The 11,803-nt window shown below is 37.1% G+C and overlaps 1 protein-coding gene across 1 annotated transcript; it reads left to right on the top strand.

The window, feature by feature from the left end:
- The first annotated feature begins 2,593 nt into the window (after positions 1–2,593).
- LOC103709292 (phosphoenolpyruvate/phosphate translocator 1, chloroplastic-like) lies at positions 2,594–10,569 on the top strand. Its single transcript, XM_008794571.3, has 9 exons — positions 2,594–3,065; positions 5,163–5,285; positions 5,377–5,529; positions 5,954–6,039; positions 6,258–6,342; positions 6,546–6,665; positions 7,044–7,112; positions 9,942–10,071; positions 10,172–10,569. Exons 1-9 carry the CDS (start codon positions 2,688–2,690, stop codon positions 10,240–10,242), a joined length of 1,215 nt encoding a protein of 404 aa, XP_008792793.1. The 5' UTR covers positions 2,594–2,687; the 3' UTR covers positions 10,243–10,569.
- The last annotated feature ends 1,234 nt before the right edge of the window (positions 10,570–11,803 follow it).

The following is an 11,803-nucleotide window of genomic DNA, read 5'->3' as shown; positions in this document are numbered from 1 at the left end:
TTTTCTTTTTTTCTTGGGGTACAACGGCGGCTCAAACAAAATGGATGTGGGTGCAGCCCATAAGATCAAGAAAGATAAAGGGAATACAAAAGCGACGCAACTAAGAAGTGGTCGTTCCAGGTGAAACTCTAGAAATGCTGAGCCACAAAGGATGCCACTCAGTCTACAACATTATTTGCCTTCTTGTAGGTATGAGTAGTTCGATGGAAGGCGTACTCATTCAAAAGTCAACAGATGTCGTGGATCAGTCGTATTCTATCAGAAATACAATTCGGATCCTGAATCCACTCGATCACTATGACTGAATCCCCCTCAAGGATGATACGGTTCGCGCCCAACACTCGCCTCGCATAGAAGACACCCTCTCATGCAGCTCTGGGCTTAGCATCGATCAGAGTCTGCTCGAAGATCCGTCGACCCCTAACCTCCACAAATCTAGCCTCCTGGTCTTTGATGACAAACCCTGCACCTTCGTTGCCTTCTCCCTCGCTGACATTATCGTCGAAGTTCATCTTGAAAAAACCAAAGGGTGGAGGCTCTCAAGATGCTGTTATAATCTTGGGTGCTACAAGAGCGGAGTGAGAGCCCCAAATTTCTCTAACCAACCCAAAAGATGACGATATAGTAATGTTAAGAACCTCCGCCGCATGAATAAGGGCTCGATCTACCATTAGCCTCAGATGTGCGCCTCTATCCTTAAAAACTCTAGCATTCCTATCTAGCCAGCCCTAATCCCCTACTCCACAAAGGTTGGCCTCTAGGAGAAAATCTTGCAGGAAGGTCAAGAACTCCTCTGTTGACATCCACCTCTGCATCAGCCCGAAGGAAGCTACGGCGCACTCTCAAATTTGAGCAGCCCGCTAACAGATAAAAAGAATATGGAAGATAGACTCTCCACGCCACCTTCCACACAAACAAAACCACCCGAGGTGGATGCACAGCCGCTAGATAGCCTCGAAGTTCATATAACGTATAAGAACAACAATACATAAATGACTAAATAATATAATATGACTATAATTTTTACTATATCCAACCAATATAATTATGTATTCTAGTGCTACTAGTACAATAATTTTTATATTTGTTTTATTTATATTATATAATACTAAATTTTACTAATTGTCCAAATACAATTGATGTATAATAGATAATATAATATATGTATTATAATATTGGAATTATCATAATATTTGACTAATGGATTATATTAAATAATACTATATTATATTAAGATATCTATTGTAATATGGAAGTAAGTAATATAATATAGAAATTTAACTAAAGCATGCTAGAATTGAAATTGCTTTAGATTCCCTTTACACGGACAAGAATTACACTATTATCATCTTATATGCTTCTTTTATTTTGTTTTGAACGTGAGAACATGGTATTAACTATTTCGAGTAATCGTGTGAAGAATATGCCATCAATGATTTGCTTTGATGCACCAACATCAATACATACAGTTTTTTTTTCTTTTTCCAATTATTTTGAAAATGCAATATGACAGTGTAATGAATTATGATAAATAGAAGACTTTAATAGCCAACTTTCTATTATAATAAAAAAAATCCTAATGATGGCTGAGCATATCAATACCAATACCATTCATACTTTTTATAGATTAAGTAATAAATTTTAAGAATGGCCTAATATATTAATATCGATGTATTAATAATGGTCCATGTAGCAAATGAAGAATTCTTTATAAGCCGAGTCTCTATTTTAGTTATCCATACTTGCCTGACCTATATATAGAAGCAAACTGTTTAGGAGCGGTAGATGGACATGTATCAACCCATAAAATTAAACAATGTGGGCTTCTGTTGCGAAATATATTATTAAAAACAAAATAATTAAACTAGGAGATCATGACCGTTCACACAAAATTGAATAGGATCGACATATAAGACAATCGCAACAAAAATTTGGAAGGCCGATTGAGGGGAGGAACCATGGATCAGACAACCCTGCCTCACCCACGGCTTTGTATGCGATACACACGATGGAAGCATTAGGGTTTTATCTCTACTTACCATCGGCCGTCCACATATTTTATTTTATTTTATTTTATTTTTTGTTGTAAGCGTTAATCACGACAACCTAAATCGCTTCACACCCATACCACCTCTCACATTCATCACGCTCGTTGAGAACGGTCAGTCTCCTGCCATCAATCGTGTGTATGGCGCGTGCCGAGCTCTTTCTAGGTTTTGAAACAAACGTGCACGTGTCAATGCCCCCGTGTGGCTGCATATGCTTTACAGAAAAGGAAAAAAAAAAGGTAAAGTTTTCAAAAGGCTTTATAGAAACCCAAAAAAAAAGTACGCACTGGCTTCCATCTAAAGGTGTATCTTTGGCGCGAACGATGATTGACCTAACCTTCCTTCGAGCGAGACCACCGTTGGATCATCAGCTACCCGCCTTGAGATCTGTGCAGTCGGATAAATGACGCCTTCGGAGCGGTTTGAGATCTGTGCGGTGGATGATCCAACGATGATTTCGTGCGAAGGAAGGAGATACAACCGGCCCCATGCACACAACCTGGTCCACGTGTCCGCGCCGATACGACCGATGCTACCAAACGCTTCTCTCATTTTTTTATAAGGTGGGGACTAGGGGTGGAACGAGAAGGAGCGAAGGAGAGAAGGAGAGAGAGTTAGAGGCAACGCAAAGGAAGCGAGATGCAGAGTGCTGCATTTGGTCTGTCGTCCTCGACCCCTCTCCTCCGGTCTCGAAGGCCTTCGAGGCCGAGCCCGAGCGCTGGATCCTTCTTTAGGACTCGCTCCCACCAACCATCGCCGATCCGGAATGCCCTCTCTCGCCCTCTTCCCCTTCTCTCGTCTCGCCTCGTCGGCGCCCCCGGCTGGGCTTCCGGCCGCTCGCACGCGCCGGATCGGAAGAGGGCGGAGGTGCTCGTGGCCAGGGCGAGCTCCTCCGTCCCCGAGAGGGCCGGCGGCGAGACCAGCAGCGGTGGAGGGCTGCTTGGAACCCTGCAGCTTGGATCGCTCTTCGGCCTCTGGTATCTCTTTAACATCTATTTCAACATCTATAACAAGCAGGCACGTCTCCTCCTCCTCAACCCCCTTTTTCTTCTTTCTTTGTCTTTATCTGGACCGATCACAGTGAGGAGAGGTTTATTTATTTAGTGGTGTTGAGGGATCTTGTGAGCCAGTCTTCTTGGATTTTGATCTGGAATTCCGTTCCTGAGTGTCCCACGTCTGGGCAAAGCTCGATTTCTTTTCTTTTTTTTTTAATGGAAGGCAGATCAAAGATTCTATCTACTGGCACCAAAAAAAAAAGATTCTATCCACTGAATCTGAATCTTGAATTGCTTTTTCTTCAGTTTTTATCATTAAGACATGATTAAATCTTCTTTGATTTAATCTTGTCTTGGCTTAAGTTCTTGATGTGTATTTATAGATTGTGGTTTAGGATTTTTTGCTTTTCTGAACTTATTTTACAGTCGTTATGCATCTCTTTTATTCTTTTATTACATCTTGCTGTGGATTGTTATGCATCAAAGTTTTTTAATTGCATATGCCTTTGATTTTGCATCCTTATTCACCTGGAAAAAGGGTCATTTGTCTAAACACTGCAAGTTGTAGATCTTCTATTATGACAAGCAACAACCTTGCCCAGAACTGTTTTTCAGTGTCGAAACTACCTCAATTTATGCATCTATCTGGCTTAAGTAAGTTTCAGACAAACTCAATCCCCTGAAATATGTGGAGTCAGGTAAAAGAGGATCACTCAGAATTATGGATTTTCTCCGGAAGTGATCTTGCTGTAAAGCAATAACTAAAGAAACTTCGCCTGTTTTGGATACAAAAGGAGTATTCATTTAACATCAAAAAGAACATAAGCTATGATATGTTCAAATTGTTATAGTATATTAGGTTTGATGTTTCTTTTATGAGCCCACAATTTTTTTATCAAAAATTTCTCTTTGGACTCACCAATGCCCGTATAGGTTTATGGACGCATAGTTCGAAATGATCACAAGTTCATCGACTTCTGTTTGGCTGGTTTTAGCTAATTTTGTTGTTATAGCGCTTTAAAGATGGCTAAAGTCTTCTGATGAAGTTAGGCTCAAATTTCAGGTCATGGAAATATATGGTTCTATCTTATATTTGCTTAAACGAGCCCCCAATCATAATCTTTATAGGTTTAGAGAAATATTACTTAACCTAGTTATATTAGGGAATCAGGTAAGTTTGGCAGGGTTTCATCTTTAGGATGAGGGAAATAACTTGTACACTGGATAGTTGGTTATTTTTGTTCTTTATTTTTTTTCTGATAATTTAAGCTTTAGGATTTGCTGTTTGATTAAGGACAGGCGTCTCTATCTATTCTCCTTTATTTTCAAAATTAAGGCATGTTATTAGGAAAAATCTAATCATAAACTTGACCTATCGAATACAAATCTGGTCAGCAAAATTAGATTGCATTGAATTTGTAATAGTGACTGATCACTTTGTTTCTATGGTGGTGTCATTGTTAGCTCCTACATTGATATGATGACAACATATATATTAAGCATCTTCTAATCGTAGTAGATAATTGGGTCTGGCTTGGGACTGGTCTGATTTGGCTTCAGGGTAACAAAATAATGCAGGACAAGTTGGACAAGAATGCTCTAATGAAGTTTGAACTATTCTGTCTTTTACCACTTCATGGTACATATGAAGTTGGTAATTTATACTGGGGTCCATACTGCTAACCCATGATGTTGCATATCAGTATTTACTAGTCGCTTCGGTATGCATGATAAAAGCTGATAGATATTGATATTGGATCGAACCTTATTTTCCTTTCTTAAACCTGTAGTGGACTGTCTTTGAACTTCATTCATAAATATCTTCCTTACTGTTTCTAAAGGAATTCAAGGCTTGATTTACTAAGTAGACATATCAATAATGCAAAATGATCAATAAGATTAAAAGCTAGGTTGTTTTTATTTGAATGTTCTTTAGATGATTTCTTCTTTATGCTATTTTCCCTTTAAGTTGAAACACCAGATTGATTTAATTTCCAGTTAAGCTAAATATTGTAAAGAAATTTTTTTGCTTAGACATAATCATTGGGTTGTTTGGGCTAGGCTGTAGTCTGATGTGAGATAAGTTGGGAAGTAATTTTACTGCTTCCATGTGTCTCAGGTTCTGAAGGTTTTTCCATTCCCATTAACCATCACAACATGTCAATTCGCTATTGGGACTGCCCTTGTCTTATTTATGTGGATGACTAATCTTTACAGGAGACCAAAGATTTCTTCTTCACAGGTATCGCGATGTGATGCTTAGATGAAAATTATGAGCAACCGGTCAATTATGTAATGCAGATATATTGTATCTAATTATGAGTTCTTTTCAGCTTGCAGCAATTCTGCCACTGGCTGTGGTCCACACAATGGGCAACCTCTTCACTAATATGAGTCTGGGAAAAGTTGCTGTATCATTCACACACACAATCAAAGCTATGGAGCCCTTTTTCTCAGTCCTCCTTTCTTCCTTGTTCCTGGGAGAGGTGATTCTTGTTGTCATTTTTTTTATGCACCAGAATTCTCAGCACATAGTGCTGCTGTATTTTACAACATGCTCATACTTATGCTCGATCATGTTCTGTTTTGAGGTGTTGCCTCGTTTTACCATTGGTATCTTCCAATATGTAATTGGGCAAGCCGTACTATTTTAATATTGGCTACATGTTGGTTTCTCATAATCTTATGCCTTTTGGTTGCAATTTAAATGCGTCAACATATATAATTGAACAAGACTTATAAATGTCTTTGTGATAAAATAAGAGAAGAGGAAGGTTAACTCCTCTGGATGTTGATCATGTAGCATGTACAACCATAAAGCTGCATTTTGTCTAAACTGGAGCCTGCAACTTGATAATTTGGGATTTTCTGCTCTTTAGACCAGTAATCGTTTGTTGAATGCGAATGCAGTTGCCTACTGTTTGGGTTGTCCTCTCTCTTGTGCCGATTGTTGGTGGTGTAGCATTGGCATCTATGACTGAAGCTTCTTTTAACTGGTGAGTCATTTAGTAGAATTAAAACTTAGCTGATAAATTTAATGCAACATAGGCATTTGTTTGCAACAAGCACTTAAAGCTTTTTCAGTGTCTTCATTCAATGCTCCCCCCTCCCTCTTGTTCCCTCCAGTCATCCAGTTTGAGTGTTTTTTTTTAAAAAAAAAATATTATAGTGGAGTAGGGGTTATTTTTATATACTCTTTATCTGCTGTAAGCAGGGCTGGATTTTGGAGTGCAATGGCTTCCAACGTGACCTTCCAATCTCGCAATGTTTTCAGCAAAAAGCTCATGGTTAAGAAAGAGGTGATGCAGATTTCCAGGAACAAAAAAATATTTTAGTTTATTTTCTATATTAATATTTTAATCAACTTTATATAATTAGTTCTTTCTTTAATATTCTTTATTATTACTAAGTCTAGAGCTGATAAAAAAGGCAAATGCGTTAGCTAATTTTGCTGCTGGCTTTTCCTAGTACTTATTCTTGACCAGTTTTCTGCTCTTAACAGGAATCTCTGGACAACATAAATCTCTTCTCGATAATAACAATTATGTCATTTTTCCTGTTAGCTCCTGTAACTCTATTTGTCGAAGGCACCAAGTTCACTCCTTCATTTGTGCAGTCTGCTGTGAGTATGATGTTATGATGTTGGCAAATACACTCTAATATATGTTTGTGTGCATGCATGATGCATATGCATCTGTTTGTGTGTACATGTGAGTGTGTAATATGCATACTATATATGTACATGTGTATGCAAATATCTGATTTGGAATTTTCATGGAGTCTTTGCTAGCTGGAAGTACTTAAATCTGCATCGAATTGGTGTCTATATTGGCTTTTAGAATAATGCATGTTTGGCGCTTGCACTCCACAAAGATAATACCTTGTGGGCACCAATCTTGATGCACATGAGCAATCATAATGTTGATATGTTAATATTCATGGTGCTGTAAACGTTTAATGCTGATGATATTCTTTGGTCTTCTCCTTATGGGCTTTGCAGGGTTTGAATGTTAAACAGATATACATGAGAGCCCTTATTGCTGGGCTATGTTTTCATGCATATCAACAGGTGAGACATTCTAAACTCTTTGTTTCTGTGCATCTAGTCTATAGGTAAATTACTCCGCAAAACCATGTTCTTCACTGCTTTGAATTGATGCACAACAATTGGAGAAATGCATTGAGGTGTTGAACAGATTCTGGATTCTTTATTGACTGGTTAAGCAGTCATTCCTTCTGGGCGACTTGTTACAGATCTAGGAGAACTAGGCTTACATTGTACTGTCATAGTTGTCATCTCTGGAATATTGGACTTTGCACATTTTGCTGTCAATGTCTTATTTTCTTGAATCGTAGTTGCCAAAAGTTTAGGTGCTTTGCTTTTGCAGGTTATGATTGATGAAATTTACATCATCTATGCTTTCTTAATCCAAGTTATTTACTTATGTCTCTTAATCAGTCATGGCTGTAGATTAGCTTATTAATTGTAGTTATTAAAACTGTATCCAATTGTGACTACTCCAATGATGGTTTTGATAATGTTTTCAAACTTCGGTATTGCTACTTAAATTTTTTATATCTAAGAGCAGAAATGTGCAAATGCTAAGAGCATGCTATCTTTTCAGGCCAGAAACTCAATCTGAGTGGCATATTGGTTTTGCCTTGCTTCAACTACAAAAAGTCTGAAATTTGTGAACAATTCAAAAGTTGTCTCCTGTAAACTTACTTCTTTGCCCAAACAAAGTGCAAAATATTGGTTTTCAAGCATTGTGTGCTCGGCATTATATTGTTTCTTTGACAGTTCAGATAGACATGTCAAAAACAAAATTCTATGCTACAAGAACTTGAATTATATTTTAAAATTAAAAATCATCTAAAAAGATTTAATAGTTTTAAACATCAAGAAACTATGAGGATATTATAGAACACTATTGTGTGCATGATGATGGTACACAAAACTTTATCAAAATAACAGTATTGGATAATGTTTGCATCTTTAGCAAATGAAGTAAACATGAACTTGACCATTTAGAATATTAAAAAATGGCGATATGATAAAGAGTTTTGAAGTGCTAAAATAAATCATTAAGTGTCTAAGAAGAAAACTGTGAAATTGGTTCAAACTAATATCACCTACCAAGAAGTAATAAAATCCATAACTTGATCTCCATATGGTAAATTTGGAAAAGGTTAAGATAGTAGTATTATACTAATGGCAGTCAATTTTCAGTTTGGGGGGCCAACAATTGAAATTATGCATTTTGGGCAAGTTCTCATAGTTTAATTCAACTAGGTATCTCATCATAAGACATAACTTGCTATATCATGATATGGTCTTAGACTTAGATAGCTTTGGACTTGGGAATCAAGTCTCCTAGTACTTAGGGAAGTCATCTTGGGGAAAATATAGGTAATTTGTAGAGTTATAAACTTTGACCAACAAAGCAGTTTAATTATCGGAGGCAAAAGCATGATCACACTATGTTATGACTGTAAAGTTTGAAATAAGTCTTCTTTTTTCGACAAAAGAATATCTATCTTTGTAATATCTTTTAGTATCAAACATTTGTTTGGATTCATGAAGGTGCTTGAAGGCTCAAATTTTTATTTTACCTGAACATTGCTGAAACCTAGAAGTTTGGCAAGAAAAATTATATATCTTAGTCTCTAAACCATCTCACCTAACATGAAACCAAATAGTACTTTCTGCTTGAACAGAAATATATGTTGCACAAACATAGGTATACATTTCTCTATATGTGCTAGGCTATCAATATATGAGCTTGCCAGTCACTTGTTGTAGTATTTGGGTAAGGAACTATATTTCTACGTCAAAAACATGGAAATTGTTGTTTAATTATATGGTAATGTATTCTTTCTCTAGAAAATCTATAGTGCACCCATATAGTTTTTCAATGTAACTTTAATTACATAATATGTGAAACCATGTATTGAAATAGGAATAAAAAAACTTCAGTGCACATCGAATAGAATGACTAGGGTACTTATATCAATAGACAACATATTTATGTAAAAACATAGCATTAAAATAATAAAACATAATAGAAAAGGTCTAAAAATAAATTCAGACGCCAAGATTGACCATGCCAAGGGCATACAAGTTGGTACCATTTATTGATATGGTGCATGATATGACATGTGCCATATCAGTTAACTATTCATATGCCCTTACAACCCAATATTTGAATCCTACTATAGTATATAAAGAATCATGGTTCTAAGATTTTGGTTGGCCAAGTAAACCCTTAAAGTTATTATTTAGTGGTAAAGGCGATATGATTTAAGTAATAATAGAAGTTGCACATCAGGGGAGTCGCTTGGTTCTAATTAACCAGGGCTATAGATCACTCTATCCAAGTCAATGGCCCTCTTGTTTTTCAGTCATAAGAAAAAGGTGGATTCATATACTGAAGTTACCAATATAATGCATGATATGCGTGCATTTGTGCAAACAGCTATAAGATGCTCTAAAACACAAATTTTGTAAAGATGTCCCCTAGTTCATCATTCCTAAGTAGTTCTGGATCCAATATAGTCTCTACTTTGCTGTGACAGTATGCGCTTCCAAAATTTTTACTTGTGATTGGTTCAAAATTTACGGAAGTTGTGGAGAATAGGTTGTTAGTTGTTCTAGGTTCTATGAAATTCATTCCAAAAATGATTGGCTGGTTGCATGTTCTTCAACTGAATGAATGATTGAGAAACTGGTGCACCTTCCCTGCATTTCTTCTACCTATTGTTGATCACACCTGTTACAAATGCTGTACTTTTTTTCTTCTTTTTTTTTTTTTCAAATTCTACGCATCACCTGTTTTCTCTTGTAAATTTCCCTTCGCTAGGTTTTATCATTTGGTTTGATTTGAAAATGCTGTGTCAGGTTTCATATATGATACTAGCAAAGGTGTCACCTGTAACACATTCCGTGGGCAACTGTGTGAAGAGGGTGGTAGTCATTGTGACTTCAGTTCTCTTTTTCAGAACTCCTGTTTCGTTAATCAATTCGCTCGGTAACTACTTGATGCTGGTGGTGGTTAACTTAGACCAGATCTATTGGATGCCTCTAATTGCAACATCTATCGCTTATCCAATAAAATATTTGTATTGCAGGAACTGGTGTGGCGCTCGCTGGAGTTTTCCTGTACTCGAGGGTGAAGAGAATCAAGCCAAAGACCGCATGAGTAGTCTTCTTTTTCTCCTTTTCTCGTAGTGCTAGCATGTGGGTTCTTCTAGAGATGATATAATTATCTTAAAATTGTTGGGTATGCTTCTAGAAATGGTACTTTATTTGTTTTGCTGCCTCACTTCTTATCTCCTTTTCCTTTTTTTTTTTGTGGGTTTGGGGTTGCTGAGCTAGGACATGGTCCTTTGTTCGATTCGGTGTTTAATCCATATGCACAATCAATCTTTTTTAAATTTCCTTTGCGTAGTCTGGTCAATGGGGATTAAATGTAAAATGTCTGAATACAGGAGTAGAGAGCGAACCTCAAGGTACTCGGCAAGACAAACTTATGTTGATTGTTGTGGTCATGAAATCCAGATATGCGGAATATCTCGATACTCCGCAACAAATATGTGTGCCCCAAAATTTTATCCATTGAAGAAACAAATGAAACAGAATTGTCTCAGCTTCTTTCTAGTTGCGGAATCCGAACATTGGAGCACACTTCTATCTTCTAAGGTTGAGTGAGACAATCACAAGATGTAGTCCATCCATATCCATGTTCCAGCTAAGGGAATTAGAGAGATTTCCAATCTTGCGTCACTGGTGGTGATTCTACTGCTTTCTTATTTTATTTTATTTTTTTCCAAATGTTGAAAGGGAGAAAACCAAGGGATCATGGTTTCTCTCCTGCAGGCCGTGGTCTGGGGACGGTTGTGGAATCGTTTCTCAAGGTCTGGTGAAACTGTTAGACAGCGAGGCCTCTACATGGTATCCTACACGCACACCCACACACACGCACACAAAAAGGAAGCATCCTCTATGGATATAGAGGAGCTTCCCAATCTTTCTTTCTTTATTTGCTGTTTCAAGGATGTAAAGGAGCTTCCCAAGCTGACTGGCTGTCTAAATATGACATATTTGATACCCGGTGGTTCTCCTTCGTATCAGTATGGAAGGTATGCGCATTGAGTTAGGAAAGGTATCCTAGGCTTTTCTGTGCTCATGGTGGCCTTTCGAAAAAAAAAGAAAAGAAAAACACGATGGGTATGGGTACGTTGTAATCTGGACCTAGCCCGTTTGGGGTGTTTGGCTCTATAAACCTAACTCATCCAGGAATTTGATGAGTTCTGGTGGGTTCACTGATATAGACACAAGCTGGACTTCAAGAAGTTTTGGGTCGACATTTATCAAAATAATATATATGTGTATATATATATATATATATATATATATATGGATATATATGTATATATACACATTGATATCGTGCCTGCGTGCGTGACTTATGGATATCAAAAAATCTGTTGTATTCACATCTGATCTATATATATATATATATATATATATGCATGCATGTATGTATGTATTCTATTAAATATATCAAGGATGCTATGGCAAATTATATTGAGGATTATATGATTCCACGGAAGCTGGAGATGATGATGCTTCTTCGCTTGGAACGAAGCTATTCTTCCATCCTCGTTCACTGGATGGCCAAGATACGTGGTACTAGACTTACCGCCCAACTGGCACACTTTCCAAATATGTAATGTATTATTTTTGATATTTTTGGCTAA

The sequence above is a fragment of the Phoenix dactylifera genome, chromosome 11 (assembly GCF_009389715.1).
Source record: "Phoenix dactylifera cultivar Barhee BC4 chromosome 11, palm_55x_up_171113_PBpolish2nd_filt_p, whole genome shotgun sequence".
NCBI lineage: Eukaryota > Viridiplantae > Streptophyta > Magnoliopsida > Arecales > Arecaceae > Phoenix > Phoenix dactylifera.
Note: the sequence above shows the minus strand (reverse complement) of the source record. Positions and strands in the feature narration are given on the sequence as shown.